This window comes from Pipistrellus kuhlii, unplaced genomic scaffold, assembly GCF_014108245.1.
Source record: "Pipistrellus kuhlii isolate mPipKuh1 unplaced genomic scaffold, mPipKuh1.p scaffold_m20_p_3, whole genome shotgun sequence".
Taxonomy (NCBI): domain Eukaryota; kingdom Metazoa; phylum Chordata; class Mammalia; order Chiroptera; family Vespertilionidae; genus Pipistrellus; species Pipistrellus kuhlii.
In genome coordinates, this window is record NW_023425529.1 from 150,945,879 (window position 1) to 150,965,016 (window position 19,138).

At 40.8% G+C, this 19,138-nt stretch overlaps 1 protein-coding gene across 34 annotated transcripts in view; it reads right to left on the bottom strand.

Moving 5' to 3' along the window:
- The window catches only part of DOCK9 (dedicator of cytokinesis 9), a 244,954-nt gene that overhangs the window by 80,555 nt on the left and 145,261 nt on the right, over window positions 1–19,138 (bottom strand). For 33 of the 34 annotated variants that reach the window (XM_036458435.2, XM_036458431.2, XM_036458438.2 and 30 more), the window contains exons 8-13: window positions 16,020–16,194; window positions 15,013–15,080; window positions 5,073–5,147; window positions 3,435–3,575; window positions 2,954–3,157; window positions 2,458–2,580 (exon numbers count right to left, since the gene is read on the bottom strand). In XM_036458435.2, the coding sequence (XP_036314328.1) occupies window positions 2,458–2,580; window positions 2,954–3,157; window positions 3,435–3,575; window positions 5,073–5,147; window positions 15,013–15,080; window positions 16,020–16,194 (786 nt within the window). The remainder of the gene's footprint in view (window positions 1–2,457; window positions 2,581–2,953; window positions 3,158–3,434; window positions 3,576–5,072; window positions 5,148–15,012; window positions 15,081–16,019; window positions 16,195–19,138) is intronic. The other variant, XM_045588755.1, reaches the window with a different exon arrangement.

The following is a 19,138-nucleotide window of genomic DNA, read 5'->3' on the forward strand; positions in this document are numbered from 1 at the left end:
TAATGACTATATTGTGGAGTAAAATGAAACATCTGCATAAAACGTAAAGCTAAAACACAAGGCTTCAAGTAAATTTCACTTTTCCCTGCAGTGAATGAGGACTGAGTGCTCAGACTTCTCAAAGGTGCAAATGGATCATAATGTAGTGAAAGTCAGAGTGAGAAATTCATATTTCCCTTTGGGTTTGTTTGTTTATCTTCCTTCTTTCCTTCCTTTCTTTCTTTCCTCCCATCCCTCCCTCCTTCCTTCTTTCCTTTCTTTAAAACCCGTTCATGATGGGCCTATAGAGACTTCTCATAAAAATGTTCTTCAAAACAAAAATTTACCCCAAAAGATGTTCTACACCATATTGGAAAACATGAAGAGACAATTTTTATATACAGAGAAAAATCATCCCTCTGTCATCTCTCTGCCAAACCTTCTATTCAGATGTAAGATGGTTGGATGTTAATCTTTGCTTTAATTTACTACCTCAGAAGTGTGACTAAATGGAACCATGTGCACGTGGCGAAGCTTTACATTGGAAGTGCTGAAGAAACAGCAGATGTCAGCAGATGCTCAATGCACACCGGGGAGAGTGTGGAGTGTAACATCCAGCCCATCATGCTGTGATTTTTGCACCAACATGAGCAGCCACATTTCAAACCATGCATGTGGCAGACAAAAGTAGCAAGGTTGGTGCATTTTGGCCTTGGAAATGTGTTGTAGGCACAGTCAGGGGAATAGATCTTATCTTGGGCCTTCACTGATTATTAATCAAAGTATCATAGAGCTCAAAGAGCTCTCATCCTCATTTTTGCAGATTTGATTTAAAAAATAAAACAGCTTCTCTCTAGAGACCAATCTTTACTCAGCCTTTATCAGCCAGAAACACATGCTGTCTGAAACAATGCACCTAGAAAATAGGCTTTTACTTAACTGGGGCTGTAATAAGTGATAACAAGGTCCTACATGGGCCAGTGGTTCGTGGAATCCATATTAGCACTGTCTTTGACATGATCTGTTTGATCCTAGCACTATCCCTGAGAGGAAGGTATGGGCAGGGAGCAACATATCCTTCAACTACATACAGATTAAATATCTGGGGCTCAGAGAGGTGACATGACTTGTCCAAAGTGTCCAGACTAGTTAGGTGCTCAGCACTTACGTGTCTGACTCCTAGAACCTGTTCTTAGAGGGCCATCCTGCATTCTGGTGGACACACTTGTGAGGTATGGATGACCACAGAGAGGGGGAGAGGAAACTAAATCAGCTCAGCAAACCTGTTGGATCCTCTGGGTGTCCCCTCCTCCTGCTGACCAGTTATTGGTTAGTATATCAGGGCAATCTTCAAATGGCAATGTATAAAACATTTTGAAAATAAAAATATCGTAAACTGGCAGGACAGCACTTGACAGCTTACTCTAACCAGTAGCTCAGAGTGCAAGCACGTGACAATCAAGTGTCCTTTGGCCACTCTAGCTGTGTGACACTAAGGGGTAACTAAGCCTTTGGAAAGCTCAGTTTTCTGAATATGAAAGGAGGTCTCGGACTAGATGACTTCTAATAATAAGTCTATGGTATGTTCACATCTACATATTCCCAGGAAATAAACAGTACTTTGCACATACACCAAACATGTATGTATCTTCTTGTTTCCCTTCCTTCTTTGACCTAAGGTTGCACTACCTCTGCCACCACAACCCTGCCCCACCTGACAAAACACAAGTAGACCTGAACCACCATCCTACTGGCCACACCACCTGAGCCAGACTGTCTCCCAGTCTCACCTCATTTTTAAGTATATATGGACCCAAATATAATTCCATAAGTTAAACTATATATATATATATATATATATATATATATATATATATATATATATATGCAACCATTAAGACTGAATGACCAGAACGACTGGCTGGTAGCTATGATGTGCACTAACCCAGACCTAGCTGCTAGGGCCCTGACAGCCCCAAATCTGGTTTACCCGAACCCTGGACCCAGTAGGAGGGAGGAGGGAGCCCAATTCCTCGTAGAATTGGCTGTTGGTTAGCTTCCCCCAGCAGCCTGCTCTTCCCTCCCAACCCCATGCATCAGCCTTGACCATGGGCCAGGCCAAGGGACCCCACCCATGCACGAATTCATGCACCAGGCCTCTAGTTTGAATATAATATATGAACTTTATAATGACAGAAAACTTACTACTAAACTGATCATTCCTCTGCAAATTATTTGATGATGTTAGGAGAGACGAGCCAAATGAAGCATTTTATTTACACATAGGACTACTTTTCATTGATAATTGAATACCTAAAATTAAATATAAGAGTAAACCTATGTACAGAAGTCTACATCTTTTGAAATATAAATATGATTTAACTTTGACTTCTTTAAGCCATCTCTACTTCAGTGGAAAGCCTTTTTTTTCCTAATCGCCATTTAACTTCACAAGGCATACAAGCCACCCCTCCCTACCTTAGAAGAGTCGGAACTTTTCATGTATGGCTCTGCGACGTGCGTGATGCTCCCCTGGAGGACCTTTTCGATTCTAGCCACAAGGAATATATCTGGATGAGGACACGTGACTGAGAATATTCCCTAGGGGACAAAACATTTTTTTCAGTGAGAATTCACAGCCACATTAAACAAATCCCTTGAATATTAAAGGTTCTAAAGCAGCAAAGAAGGGTGAAACCGTTTAGCTACTAAGAAGCACCCAATGCCAAACTGGTTAACTGATCGATGGTTCATCATCTGCTCAAATAGGCTTTTGGTGCGGGAGGCAAGTAGCAGAAACTTTAGAAAAAAGAAATGGGAAATCTTTCTCTCAGGCTTTCTTTTTATTATCGAATCCGATAAGCTATTAATATAATCAACAACCTTTCCCCAATTAGCATTACGAAGACTAGGTGTTTACATAGCACGTGCAAGCTATGGGTTGGCATCCTGACTGCTCGGCCCAGGTCCCCACCTGCTTTGGATACTGCAGGGCAGCTTCGTGGAGAATGTCCGGGAGGGTGGGCGAGCTCTGCCCGCTGCCATTCATCAGAGCTGCGGACGGGGCGGCCAGCATCTGCCTCACTGAGAAATGGTTCAGGTCCACGTGGAAATCGGCAGAAATCTTGCGGTTGTCCCTTATGTCAAACAGGGATAGAGTGACAAAGAAAGGCTCCACCTGAACAAAAACAACAAAACAAGCCAGACGATCACTGAGGCTCAAAGAAGAAATTACTGGACTTTTTATGATTGTGGCTATAAATTTCCGCTAAAGAGAAACAGCCCCGATCCCCATCCTTTGTGACAAACACCCTGTCCCCACAGGCTAAATAAGCCCCCATATCCTGACCTAAACATTGTACCTCCTTGATACCAAGAACTAGAATTTCACGTCTGCACTGCAATGGAAACAACTGAAACCTCTGTTTCTTTAGGAAATATTTTTTAAAAATTACATTTGTAGTGGGTCCTTCTTCATTTTCGGCAACACAGCATTGCAAATTGAAAGATAGATCATTGCACTTGACAAGAATTCTTTTTCCAAACTTCTCTTCAAATGGCTTCACTTCTGGCTCAGCTGATGGTAAATCAAGCTTCTTTAAAAAAAAAAAAAAAAAAAAAGCAAACATATAAATACATTGTGCTCACGTTAAAAAAATCCCATAATAATTGTACCCTAAAGAAACTGCCATATGGAAAAGCCATATGCACCCTTACTCACAATAGTGTTACTATTTTGTAAGTTTATACACTTTATAAAAATGGTAAAAAATGATGGTATATCTACTTGATGGATTATTATGCAGAGTTTAAAAATTATGGTTATGAGCAACTCAGGGTCCTTCAACAGATGAATGGATAAACAAAATGTCATATATACATATATACATACAATGAAAGAGCATTCAACCATAAAAAGAATAAAATTATGACACAATCTACAACATTGGTGGATCATGAAAACATTAGGCTACGTGGAATAAGTCAGACACAGAAGGATAAATATTGTATGATTTCACATAAATGAAGTTCCTGAAATAGGCAAATTCACAAAGACAGAAGGTAAAATTGAGGTTACTAAGGGTGAGGGGAAGGAGGCACGGGGAAGTTATTGTTTAACTCAGCGGTCGGCAAACTGCGGCTTCCGAGCCACATGTGGCTCGCAAGCCGCAGTTTGCCGCTCTGTTGACTAATGAGTTTGCTGATCACTGGGATAGGGGCTTAATCACAAGGAACAACAACAGCCTGTAATTATTGGAATCGAGAGTCTAGGTCAGTAGTCGGCAAACTCAATAGTCAACAGAGCTGCAGTTTGCACACCACTGGTTTAACTGATAGAGTTTCTGTTTGGGATGATGAAAAAGTTCTGGAAAAGGATAGTGGTGACAGTTGCATAGCATTGTAAATGCTCTTAACCCTAAGTTGCACATTTAAAAAGGGTTAAAATGGTAAATTTCATGTTATGTATACTTTGTCACAACAAGTAAAATATTGTCAAAATATATATGATTATGAAGCCTGTGAAGAAACACAGAAAAACATTTATTATTAAAGGCAAGTGGGGAAAGTTCTATAAAGAAGACTATCAATGAAGAGGGGGGAAATATAGAAGGAAACACTGCAGAACCATTGTCCCCTCAGAGCCACCCTATTGTGGGCCACTCTGCGGTCCTCGCCACTCCCGGCCTTGGATTTTGCTGGGACACAGATGTAGACCACATGCAATACAAGGCTTGTACTTAGGGTAGAGCTTGAGCAAGTCAGGAAATATCACTGTCTACTGGGCATCTGTAGTGATGCTTGCTCTTTTCCGACTATTATTTTTATGGGGTAAATTATATGACCTCTGTGGACCTCAGAATGTCTTTGGATAACTCTCAATTTTCAACAATCAATTGAATATCAGATATTCACAATGGGTGGACTACACAATAAGATTACAGCCTGTTTTTATTTTTTCCTTTTCCCCTTGAATTTTATATATTGTTGTTATATTGCTTGTCAATCCAAAATGAACAAATAAACAAAGAACCTGTCAAAGGCTTTATTTCCCAAACTTAGTTTTAAATTTTAAACAGTGAATTAGTTCCTACCTGGGCATCCGGGTCCAAGTAAAAAAGTTTAACTCGGCTTTCGCTTTTCAGTTTGATTTCTGCTTCTCGGGTACTCTGATAACAAGATAAACAAAAAAATATAAATTACATTTAAAAATAGCCCTTTTCTAACAGTATGTTTGAAAGCTACCCCCTCCTGAAGCACCACGCGGTCAGACGACTCTGCCCTCAGCTTGGAGAGTCTGCCTGTCAAGGAACAAGGATAGAGCACACTGTGAGTGTGTGTGTGGTGGTGGGGATGGAGGATGGGGAGTGAGGGGGGTGTTAATACCTGATCCTGGACCTTATGAAGCTGACAATCAAATGGAGAGCCAAAAACAACACAAAGAAAGCAAAAGAGAATAATTAAGCATTCCTATCAAGAAAACCTTCATAATGTAGTTGAACAGGGGCTGGGCTTTGAATGTGGGGTGGAATTTAGATAGCAGAAAGGAGAACAACAACATTTCAGGCTGAATGAAGAGGATGCACAAGGCGGATAGATGGATACTGTCTGTGGAAATGAGCCCGGATGGCAGAGAAATTTAGGGCCCACTTACAACTGAGGGTACACGCAACGGAAGAGAAAGGGATGTGTTTTGAATGGCAGGATAGAGAACACCATGGCAGATACTGAAGGACAGCCACAGGTGTTTGTGTCAGGGAGGGGGCATTGTTGATTCATTACATAAATATTTATTGAGCACCTATTATGTTACCAGGTATTAGGGACACAAATATTATATGAAGGAAACAGTCCCTGCCACTAATAAACACTAGCTGGAAAGACAGGCTTTACATAGGCAATAAAAATGGCCAAAGAGCATAAGGGACAGTGAAAGCTAGGAGGAGGCAGTCGGGAAAAAGCTCCTCGAGGAAGACCATCCTGAAGGACCAGGACACTTGGGTAGGAAAAGACAGAAGAGCATTCTAGGAGGAGATACTGCAGGTGCAAAGGTGCAAGCCGTACCTGAGCAATTACCAAACCATTCGTTGTGATTGAATGCTTGGGCATAATGGAAAAAGTAAAGAAAACTGAGTTGGGGAATTGTATGTTAAGGACTGGAGAGTCCATTCAAAATCCAAATAAGTCCCACAATATTTTAAGCAAAGGAATAAAATCAGTTCTGCATTTCAGAAGCATCACTTGGGCAGGGCTGAGGAAATGGATTAAAAAGGGAAAGACCAGGAAGCCCACAGGGTCTTTCCTGGGTTATCACAACCGCCCTCTCAGGTGCATAGCAAGGCCCATAACCAACTCCACGTTCCTGGCTTGATAACTAAAACAGACAATTCAAGAGGAAGAGCAAGTCTGTGGAGATGGTGATGAATTCAGAGTTCAGAGATGTAGCTGGGATTTCCAACTGGAAACACCCAGCAGACAGCTAGAGATGAAACTTGAGCACAAGGTAGGGATGAAGGCTGGAATCATAGACGTGGAGAAGAGGCCATTAAGACATATGGTGGTAGACATGGGGGCCACAGAAGTGGGAATGGGAACAGAAAGAAGCCTCTCACATATCCACAAGACCCACGTCATCTCCAGCCACATTATTTCTCACACCTGGTGCCTCTAATCTATATCCTGTTCTTCCTGTTACTCTGAATCTCAATGGTTAAGTCTACAAATCTACAGAGTCAGAATAGGATGTCCTCTCTCAGGTGCTCCTTTCTGCAAAAACCACAAGTCACATCGTCACACCTCAGCATGGGAGGGGTCAGTGATAGCCACAGTGGAGAGGGTATCTCGTCCTCCCTGCTGGTGGCTGAATGAGGTCTATTAATACATTTCTAATCATAGCTAATGAGAAATTGAGCATTGCCTTATTTTTCTCAGACATGTAGCTGTTATGACAGGTTCTTAGCAATGACCCAAGTTCTATTATCACTATTTAACGAACTATCTATAGGTCTAGCAAAATGAAATAACCACCAGAATACTAAGAGACTAGATTCTAGCTGTGATTCAGTCGTTAACTGGAGGTCTGAACTTGAGCAAGCCACCTTGCCTTCCTGGACTCCATTTTCATTTCTGAGCCAAAATACTGAACAAGGTGATGGCTCAAGTCTCCCACCACAACAAAGTTCACCCGGATGCCATCTATGAGAGCTTCAGGCTCCTGGAGGTTGAGGGGCATTCTTACAGGTTGTCTTTTCATGCTTAAAAGGGAAAACACGTGCCGGTGGCTGAGACAGGCTCCAAACACCTAATTAGGAAAGCCTAATTTTCTGTTAAAAGAACGTTATATCTAAAACTACTTATTTGAACTCAAAGAATTTGCTTTACTTGGTACAGAGCCAGGATGTTTCCTAACAAAAACATCAGAACGAGGAGCTGCGAGCCACCACCAGCAGTGATGCCTCCCACTCCTGAATTTCTGCTAGAGTCCATCAACAAAGGCGAATGCTGTGATCTCAGACACTGGCAGAGCAACGGGCTCTCAGTGTGGATGCAATTCCCAATGCCTTTCTCATAGATGCTTGCTGTCTCAAGCTGGCTGTGCTAGGAGATGAGACATGAATAAAGCAAGGGTGACTTGCCATGAGCTCCATACAGCGAGAGGACAAACAGGATGCAGGCATATAAAAGAAGAAAATCAACAACCAGCCAAAAATAGACTCAAAGCATCCTGATGTTGCCACTAATATCCAGGAGATAAGAGTCTCCACTGGAGAAACCAGTGAAAGAAGGGACCACTTTAGATGTAAAAATAACCTAAGAGTTTATAATCCACCTTACATATACTGACAGCTCTGCTATGAGACAGATGAAAGCAAGCTCAGCGTCTTAAAGTGCCTCTCATCCCTCCCAAAGCTCAGGATGCACTAAACAGAAGGGATGCCCGATAAATAGTGTTTGAAGAAATTTCCTAGTAAAGCCTAGACCGTAAGAAAATGAGGCTTGGGAGCAGTAGGGCTTTGCCCCTTAGCCACGGAATAATAAATATCTGGAAGCATCATAATGATAAAATGCATATTTATTGATAATAGCAAACATCTCTATTCTGAGTGCACATTTAAATGTTGTACAAACTTAGGAGGCAGGCACTATCCCTGTCCTTGTTTAAAAGAGAAGACACTGAGACTTCTGTGGTCAATACCTTGCCTTAGAACTCACATCGAATGGAAGCCTGGATTCTGAGACTGACTGGCTTCAGAGCTCAGACTCGTAACAGACAAGAAAAAAAAAAAAAAAATAGGTAAAGAATGTGAACAGGCCCGTCAGAAAATAATATAAAGAAAGAAATATATGAAAATATGAATAACATCACTACCAAGCAGTGAAATACAAATCAAAGCAGTGAAACATCATTTTTCACTTTTTCTGGTGAGGATGCAGAAAAATGGGAATGTGACTTATTTCAACCTACTCGGAAAGTAACCTGTCAATATTTAAAGTATTAAAGATATAATAATCTCTGGCCCAGAAATCCCACTTTGGGGAATTTCTCCTACTGAAATAAGAGTGCATGTATTTAAGCTCATAAATACATTATAATGTTTTTGTGAACTATTTGTAGAGGCTAAAAACTGAAAATAACCTAAATGTTCGTAAACAGGGAAATGGTGAAATAAAGTGAGCAATATCCATATCTGGAATATCACGCAGCTATGATATTCCAGTAAACTAGATTCAGGGGTAGCTATGAAATGTTTCTAAGTGATAGAACAAGTTGCAGAGTAACATGTAGCTCATGAGCATATTTTTAAAAATAGTTAAAAACACTACCCGAGGGGGAAAAGGGAGAAAAATGTGAGATATATGTAATTCTGTCAAAATTAAAAACACTACATATATGTGTATGTTTCTATGAGCAACTGATTTGGTGAAAGAGGAAATACAACAGATTAATAACATCAGTGTTCTCAGAAATGTGGCAATGGAGGATGAGGCGGAAAAGTAATCTTTTCTTTATATAACTTAGGATATTTTTATTTATAATGGCAAGCATATTTCTTTTTACTTAAATTTTTTATAAAGACAAAATAAATTCCTGCTATGTACTCTTACAACATAAAGGCCTACAAAATTTAACTATAAACAACAACTTATCCCACAGACTATGCCATCCAGCACTTCTCAAAGTGACAGAAACCAGCTCTGCTCTTAAAATAACCTGTGGTTAGTTCCTACTGAGGAGGTAGGAAGAGCTAGACTGGCACTTCCCCAAACCCTGCTGCTGCCTTCCTACCCAGAGCCTGTCTAATAGTCTGGGTTTGGTCTAGAGCTGTGTTTCCCAAAGTGTAATATGCGTACCCCAGGGGTACGGGAAGAGTTTGGTGGGGGTACGCGTAGCACTGGAGTTTGGTGGGGATTTGCACTGCACCGTGCTTCGCTGCGCCTAATTCTACGTTCTCATGAGTATGAGGGGTACTCAGCGTTACGAAAATTATAGAAGGGGTACACATATGTCAAAAGTTTGGGGAACACTGGTCTAGAGGAAAAGGAGAGTAAAATGAAGAAAATTGACAGTGACAGAGCTGTTCTCTGTAAAAACTGACACTTGCTCAGAAGTCAAAGAAGAGATGATTCCTCTAAAACAAAGACTATTCTTCCTGCTTCTTATACCCTAAGTTTAATCACTAATGACACCCTGACAATGTTCCCCTACCCTTGTCCTAAGGAATAATTATGGACCAAACATTTCAGAGTTTCAAGAGGGACTGCTGTAGGCCTACTTTATGTCCTCAGTTAACCTCTGAGCAGACAAAACAATTGGAGGTCAAAAACTATGGCAAGCAGTGTTTCATTTTGATAATTAGTTATCAGAATTATACTGTGTTGACTATTGGCTCATTTAACCAAAATGGATTGGAATAGGAAAATTTAGCAAAATCCCTTGAGACTAGAATATATACTTTTAATTTAAAGAGCTGCCATGATTTGTTTCCACTACTTCCAAGATAGCCAACTCCCTGGGACCATCATCTCGTCCTGTGTCACAGAGCTAAAAGGGAGCATTTTAGAACAAGGAGGCCCAAGGAATGAATGCCAGCTGACCTCACAAACACAAGCCTTGCAAGTACTTTGTATCATAATACAATTACACAGTTTTCTGGACTAGGATGCGGAGAAGGCAGCATCTGTCACTGACCTTAGCAAAGGTGCCTGTGAAACTGTTGGATTCTGACATGAACTGCTGAGCTTGGCCACCTGCCCCTTACTCAACCTCGATGAGATTACAGAGCCTGAACCACCATACTTCATTCTGTGCTCAACTGTGGAAGTTCATTGGCTAAAAAGTTATGTGGTATTTGGATACGAGCAATTTTGGGTTAACATGAAACAATACTTCTCTTTCAGAACCATATGGGGAGATCAAATTAAGGTGAGATGCTGTTCTCTTAGGGGGAAAAAAAGATAAAAAATAGAAAAGCTGTGGAGGAGAAAAATATAAGGTGGAAGCATGAGGATTTTCTTCATTTTGTCTTTGCATAAGGAGGGCTATATGTCCCTATGTCACCTAAGATAAATATAACCAGAGAAAAAAATTATTAAAGAAACTAAAGGCCCAGCGCACAAATTTTGTGCATGGGTATGGTCCCTAGGCCTGGCCTATGATCAGGGCCATATTTTCCGGCTGCCCATAGCCAGCCCTGCCCTCCCAACTCCTCCCCCGCCCCCATTTCCCCTTTCATCATAGGTGATCAGTGCTGATGGCCAGGGGAAGGGACTGAGAGGTCGGCTGTTACCTCTCACTGGCCAGCCCCACCCTGCCGTGGGTTGCCTTCTGTGTGGGGGGTGACTGACAGGGTGGGAGCCTTGGCCTGGCACTACGGGCATCCCCTACTAACCACTCCTGGTTCCCAGTTCACCATCAGGAGATCAGAGCCTGCCAGCCGGGGAAAGGAAGCCAGAGGTGGTCAGTGCACCTCATAGTGACTGGTCCAGCAGTCGTTCTGATCATTCTGCCTTTAGGTTCAATTTGCATATTACCCTTTTATGATATAGGATCGTAAGCAGGTTTACTAATCTCAGCATACGAACCCTAGACTTGGAAGGGTTAACTAGCTTTATAATTTATCTAATCAATAAAAATCTTTATAAGAGTAAGTACTATCAATGCCATTATATTTACAACAAGAATGTTTGGTGCCATATTAGACAATAGGAAGAAAAGAACAGGTATTGGGGTACATGTAGCATGTCGCCTAGTAAAACAATAATAATGTTCAGTACTAATTGTATAAACAACCTGAGGGCCAAGAATACACAAAACATTCTGAAAACCTAAGTTCCTTTGGTCCCTACCACACGTAAAAGGCCCCTCCATTACATAACAGAATGAGACTTCAGCTATTTTTGTACTAAAACGACTTCCTGTCACTCACATCCTCTTTGGTCACGTCTCAGTCCCAGTGGAAACAAAAGCTGGGGCAACAGGATAAATGAAGCAGAAAAAGGAATTGACCAGAGAGGTCCTGCCATTAAATAACACCATTAAGGGCCTTCTGCCTGCCCCCATTGTTCTAGTCCTTTCTCAGAAATCCTACCTGTGTCCTGATCGCCTGCTGGGCCCTTTCTTGTACCTTCCTTCCCTGGTACTGACCTCTTTCCTTCTTCAGCTCCTGATTAAACTCCCTTCCTTGCTCAGCTCTGCTCCAAGTCTCTCCTCTCTCCTTCCCACTCCATACTTTTATCTCAGATTCTCCACTACGGAATCCATTCTTTCTAAAAGTAGTTATCAGCCAACTTCCCCGCTTTTTGCAACAGGTACAAATGATCACCCCTGCACACTGGAGGGGGTTGTAAACAGCCATGACCACACTCCAACTCGGGGCCCTGGACTGTAAAGGAGCTGCAAGCTGGCCCAGTGGGTGCCTGGGCCACTCTCACTGTGCGCCAGAGGCACCACCGTGGACCCCTGTGTCTGCGAGCAAGATGGCAGCACAATGACTGAATGACAATACTTCTCAATCTTCTTTATTTCCCTCTGAAAAGGTACCTTTTGCCTCTTTCTACCTTCTTAATTCAAAATAGCTTTTAAAAAACTCTTGAGAGCCGTGGAAGAGGGAAAGAAGCAATAAGCTGCATTTTCAGTCATTGACCATGACCCACAGTAAAAAGTACATTTGCATCACAACCCAATGCACACACAACGTCTGTATCTACACCTGTAGCTGTAAAGTACTATCTATCATCATTAAGGGCAGTGTACTTTCATGTTCTCTATTCAATTCTACCCTTTAGGAAAAAGAAAGAAAGAAAATCTGGGTCACACAATGCTGAGCTAAAAGAAGCCTGACACAGGGAATGCACACTGTAGGATTCCATTCATAGGAAGGTCTGGGATAGCTGAGACCAGCCTCTGATGACAGAGGTCAAAAGAATGAGAATGTCAGTTGGGAAGGGTTACAAGACAGCCTGCTGGGTGCTGGAAATGTTCTATGTATTGAGATCTGGGTGGTGGTTATGTGTATGCACAAATGGGAAATTCATCAAGCTGTATAACTGTACTTGAGAATTTTACTGTATGTAAGTTCTACTTCAATAAAAAAAAAGAATAAAAAATACAAGTAAAACAAATTGTAAGTAAGAAATGGGGGGAAGGGGGTTGAAACCAATTAAATTGATTTTAGCAACTAAAATAGCTTCAGCAACCATGGTTTTTTACCCCCCAGTTTGAAAATAGTTCCAAATATGTTATACATACATTTTAAAAAGAATATATATGTATTTTCAAGTCAGACTTTTTTATTTTTATTTTATTTTATTTTATTTTTTAAATCTATTTTGATTGATTTCAGAGAGGGATGGAGAGGGAGAAAGAGATAGAAACATCAGTGATGAGAGAGTCATTGATCGGCTGCCTCCTACATGCCCCGCACTGGAGATCGAGCCTGCAGCCGAGGCATATGCCTGACTGGGAATCAAGCCCTGACCTCCTGGTTCATAGGTTGACGCTCAACCACTGAGCCACACTAGCTGGGCCATGTCAGATTTCTTTAGCTCAACATATGTGACCCAGATTTTTTTAAAAATGTACATTTGTTTTTTTTTAATTTCTCTAGGTCTTAGGACCAAGGCATTCTAAATTATGCTGGCTAGGTGGTAGTATGCAATGAGAGAAGAATGGAGAGCACAACTCCTTTATATCTTCACAGGAAACGATACAAATTTCTAATTAATCAAGATTAGGTTCAAATAACATGAGTTTGCTCCTAGGATTCAATTGTGTTCACCCAGTAAGTGTGTGTTTTGAATTCTAGATTGCATTGCATATATCATCTGTTTCTACAAAGGTTTTGCTTTGAGAAATTATGAACCTCCAAACATCTAGAAATAAAAAAGCTAATCTCAATGTAAAAAAATATATATATATATGATACTTAGAAATTCATAACTCAGAAAAGCAAACACATACACCAAAGTCTTCCCAGCCTAAAAGGTGGTTACAATGGTGGCACTAAAATTAGCTTTAATAGGCAGGTGCTAAAAAGATACTGTGGTAACAGACAACTCCTAAGAAAAACAATATTCTAAAGTCCTAGCCAGGGAAGGAGGTTTTATATTTTAAAAGAACCATGTTGTCTAGTAAAGGTCAGTGCTGAATGCTAGTCTATTTATAATTGTATATAGATAAACCAAGTTTTCTATTATAGTATTTAAGATGTGGGTGTGTGCAGTCTCTGTTTCATTGTATTTGGGAAAAAAAAAAAAAAAGAATAGAAAGGCAGTAACAGAGTAAGAATATAAAGAGCCAGAGAAAACAAAGACATTTCTCTCATTTAAAAAGAAATGATTTGTAGATGTACACAAGGAGACGAATACAATACTCACTGTAACACTATAATAGAAAAACTAGAAATAATAGAACAGTTACAATAACTGCTTATGCAATACAATAAAAAGATGAACTAGATTTATTCACCAACTTGGATGGATCTCAAAACAATGCTGAATTGAAAATAAAAGCAAGGGCAGAATAATACATTATCATTTACATAACATTTTTAAACATATAAAACACAACCATATATTGGTAAAGATATGAAAGTAACCCCAGAAAACTCTTAACAGTGATTGTTTCTGGTTGAGGTTGCAGAGAAGGGAATTGAATAAGAATAATGTTTAAAAAAAACTTTATAATGTATTTTTTTTTCTTTAAAAATATGGAAGCTAAAATTATAGTCACAGGTGTTGAATCTGAGAGGTGGGAATATAGTAGTTGTTTTGTTCTTTGTGCTTTTCAGTAACTTGTAAGTTTCTCGAAATTATAAAAAAAAACAAAAATAGGTATAACTTTTTTTCTTTCAGAAAGACTCATGAACACAGGACACCCCTCTTCGGTTTGGTGACAAGATTCACATGGAATTGTGTCCATTAACTTGAATAAGAGCTGCACAGTACTTTGTTCCCTTGGGAACATTTTCCTGTGTATTTTGGTTATTTCTTCAATGCTTGTCATATGGTATTAAATATTATGGAGGGGGAAAAGACTGAAAGCAGTGATTTTCAACCTTTTTCATCGCATGGCACACAGAAACGAATTACTAAAATTCTACAGAACACCAGAAATTGTTATATTTTTCTGTTGATGTGACAAAAAAAAAAAAAAAATAAAAAAAAAAAAATAATTTTATTCAGTCACACCAGAGAGCTATTGTTGTTTTGGCTGTTGGAGTTCAGTGACCCTGACTAAAACAGTTAGGTATTGGATATTTTAAAAATTCTTGCGGCACATGGGTTGAAAATTACTGACAAAGAGTAATAAAAAAAAGAATACTTTGTAAGGCACTTTCTGGAAAACAGACTGAAATCAACTCAGGTGAGCGGTGTCTTTCACTCAGCAAAAATTCAAGTTAGAAAAGAACGAGCAGTAACTACAATGTCATTTCAATGACTTACTATAATGTAACTGCTAATCATTTCAGCAGATGAAATGAGAATTATTCCAGTGTCACTCTATGAAGAGCAGGAGATGTAAGATGATGTTACCTTGGCAAGTTCAGGCAGGTAGCTGTCTAGACCGGAACCAGAACCTTCCAATTTGCTTTGTTCGTCATCTAAAATGGCAAAACAAGATAACCTGAATCACTTGTAGTTGAACATGCACATTTTTTAAAACAGGAGGAGGAAGGCCATTTCTCTTACGTGCCCTGGAACACAGTGAATTTCAACCCTGGATGCCCATGAGAAATACCTTGGAGCTTAAAACACACACAACTCTGATGCCCAGGCCGGATGGTGAGACTTCAACATTTGACAGCTGGTCCAGCTTGGACACTGTCTGATTAGAACAGGTACTAGCCATGAACAGCCCATAGACATGCTAAAAGTCAGGCCTCCCCAGCACCACCCCAGGCCAGCTAAGTCAGAATCTTTGGTGGGACAAAGGAAAGAATATATTTGAAGAGTTTCCAGGCATTTTTAAGACTTAGACAGGTAGAGAATCACCTGTCTAAAGAACCAAGAAAAAAAACCTGAATGCATGAATCGTCAAGAAAACAGATTTCCATCAATTTAATCAGAGGCTTCTCTGCCCGCCCTAACTTTGTCTTGAAAGTTCCAAACAATATGATTAACGGTAATGGTAACAACTATAGCTAATATTTTAAGTGCTGACTCTATGTTAGTTACTAGACATACATTATCTTATTTAATCTTCCCATTTTTTATTCCCATTTCATAGGTGAGTAAACCAACACTCAGAAAAGCAACTTGCCTAAGGTCTTACAGCTGGGATTCAAACTCAAGTCTTCCTTTCTGCTTCCAAAGCTGTGGTTCTTCCAATTACATGATTTCCTTATAAAAATAATGTCAGGGTAATAAATTGTAATATGACCAAAAAAATCTGTTTTTGACAGGCTATCTGTAGAAAGCTCCCATCTGTCTGACCTGCCACGTACGTAGGCAATATATCTGTCGACTTTCCACACCTTCTGTCAGAAATGGAGGACACTCACAGAGTGTGCCTGTTCCTGGGGAAAGCTAGATCTACTTACCTTCATGAGAGTCTCCGTTTCGCCTTTCTTGCATCGCAGCTTCGAAGTTGAGCTGGAGAATCTTGTTTAGAATTGTGAACCATTCTTCCATTTCCACTTCACTGTCTGCTGCCAAAAGATAACTACTTTTGTCCTGCATCTTGAGCTCAAAAGCAAAACGCCTGACTTTGTTGTTCTAAAATGGGAAAAAAGGGGTAATGAGACATATATTAAAAGAATGAGGATGGCCTTAATAAGTTTTCTCTTTATTATTTGCAGGTGGAAGCTATCACATTGGCAAGCCTCCACCCCATAAAACCCCCACTATCTTCCTTCTCTGCTTTCTTTTCTCCATAGCTTTGTTTTTCCATCTGACACATTCCCTCAGATTCATCTTATTTGCTGTCTGTTCTCCTATAATGGAATGGAAGCTCCTCAGGGCAGAGATTTCTTTTGTTCGTGCTATATCCTCATTTCTAGAATACTGCCTGGCAAATAATACAGGCTCTTGAAAGATACTTGAACAAATGAAATTTCATTGAAAGTTTTTAATTTCCTTAGTGGAACACGCTGAATTTTTTAAAATGAACCTTAGTGGGTGGTATTACTATTTTTTAAAAGCAAGCCATTATTGCCCTGGCCGGTTTTGCTCAGTGGATAGAGCATCGGCCTGCAGACTGAAGGGTTCCGGGTTCAATTTCGGTCAAAGGTACATGTCCAGGTTGCAGGCTCGGTCCCCAGTGGGAGGTGTGCAGGAGGCAGTCAATCAATGATTCTCTCTCATCATTGATGTTTCTATCTCTCTCTCCTTCTCCCTTCCTCTCTGAAATCAATAAACATCTTTTAAAAGCAAGCCATTATCTTTCAATATGCTTGACTTCCTAATCTGGAGCTTTCTCATCACTGATGAGTCCCAAAAGGTATCGGGACACTTACCCTTCCTTCGTGCCTCTGAAAGGATGTCTGACTCAAAGTATAAAAACAGTAGTCCATGTGCATTAAATGATGAAGGATGAACACGCCAGGGTTTCTCAAGCTCTGCACTACTGATGTTTGGGGCTGATAATTCTTGTGTGGGGGCGTCCTATGCATTGTAAATGTTCCAATAGCATACCCGTTAGATGCCAGGAGCATTCCTCTCTAGTTGTCAAGATCAGGACATGGCTCTAGATATTACCAACCATCTCCTGTGGGTGACTGCATTAGATAGTGATCAAGCTCTGTGGGTACAGGCTGAGGGATCTCACACTCCTGCCAACCTGTTCAGGGAAGAGCCGACCCCTCACCCACTAACATTCTAGCTGGTTGGTTGCAGGCCCTGTGGGGCTCCTGAAAGCAGGTCTCCCTCCCAAAGGCATCTTTGTGTAGTTCTCAGAAACACGAAGGAGAGAGCCACTCCCGGCAAAGCCACACAAACTGCTGTGTACAGACTGCACACTGTGGGCGCCCTAATTGCTGCCCTGGACCTCACTTATACTTCACTTCAGGGCAAGAATCAGAGTCAAAGTCTGGAAGAGAAACAAGTTTTCTTTCCCCCACATTCCTCACATACTCACTATTATGAAAAGTGAAAAGTTAAACGAGGAGGGGGGACACGACGACGACATTCAGCCTTGATCCTGGATTATTCCTGTTTCCTTATCTATAAGACAACTATAATCACTCCAAGTTTCTAAGTTTAGGGCTTAACATTCTAACCTGAATTCCATTCAGGTCCATTTTAAAAATTTACTTTAGGCATTTCTTTGAACTCATAGTGTTAATCAACTAATCCTATATAATAAAGAGGTGATATGCAAATTGATCGGCATGCCCTCACAAGATGGCTGCATACGACCAGGCCAGCAGGGGGTTAGTGAGGGATGACCAAACAACTGAACAAGCAGGCTGCGTGGGGCGATGAGGCCGGTGGGGGGGGGGGGGGCAGTTAGGAGTGACCATGCCAATAGAGGGGGACAGTTGGGGGTGACCTGGTTGGCAGCAGAGGCAGTTAAGGGCAACCAGGCTGGCAGGGGGTCAGTTAGGGGCAAGCAGGCAGGCAGACAGGTGAGCAATTAGGAGCCAGTGGTCCAGGATTGTGAGAGGGATGTCTGACTGCTGGTTTAGGCCCCGGGATCAGGCCTTATCTGGCAGTGGGACATCCCCCAAGGGGTTCTGGATTGGAGAATGTGCAGGTTGTGCTGAGGGGACCCTTCCCCACCATGCACGAATTTCATGTATTGGGCCTCTAGTTTTATAATAATGTCCAATAGCAATATTTTTTTTTTTTAAAACCCCAAATGCTTAAACCACAACTTTTGGAGCTTAACTTATAATAAATGTGGATGAAAACAAATGCTTTTAAATTTTTAAAGCCTTAGATACAATTCATTAAATGAAAAACACCATCAGCCATTTCTGCAAAAAGAATATGAAGGATGAGGCTTCCACTGAAAACAGAACCTTTGATTCTAAAATGCACTCCACAGGCTGAACGACAGCCCAGGATGCTGTGCTTATAAATCATTTATGCACTGTGCTGAAGATGGGCACCAAAACGCCTATAAAAAAAAGTAATTACTTCCTACTTTCCAAATGCCAGAAAATTCAACTAAAAAATAACTTGAAAAGTCTCTCAACCTAAAAATATAAATCAAACTCCTACATGGGAGCCCCACACAAGAGGTTAATTTGCTATCTGTGGCAATTCACTCTGGTACTCCTTACTACACATTCCGATTAAACATACTTTGATATAAATTTGGATTCTACAGTGGCAGCTTTCAGGTGAGGTTGGGGTTACCAGCCGGGAGACACCCACATTAGCTGATGGCGTATAATAATTTTCAGTGAACATTAAGTGATGCTATCCTCTTGAACGAGGGTCCAAATATGCGTTCATGTATTCCACCCCCTCCAATTTTTTTTTTGCAGTTTTTGTTTTCTAAATTAGTTAGCAATAATTAAGAAGACCAATATTTAACTGAAATTTTGTATTTTTGCCCTTCTTAAAAACCCTGATGGTCTGGCAACCCTGAGCTGGTATTTCCACCCAGCAGTATCCGTCCTCTTTAAATGGGGCCACCTGTCCCCAGTTTGTCATAGGCCCACGTATTCCCTATTGCTTCACACCTAGGCCTCTTCTTTCACTGAATTACCTG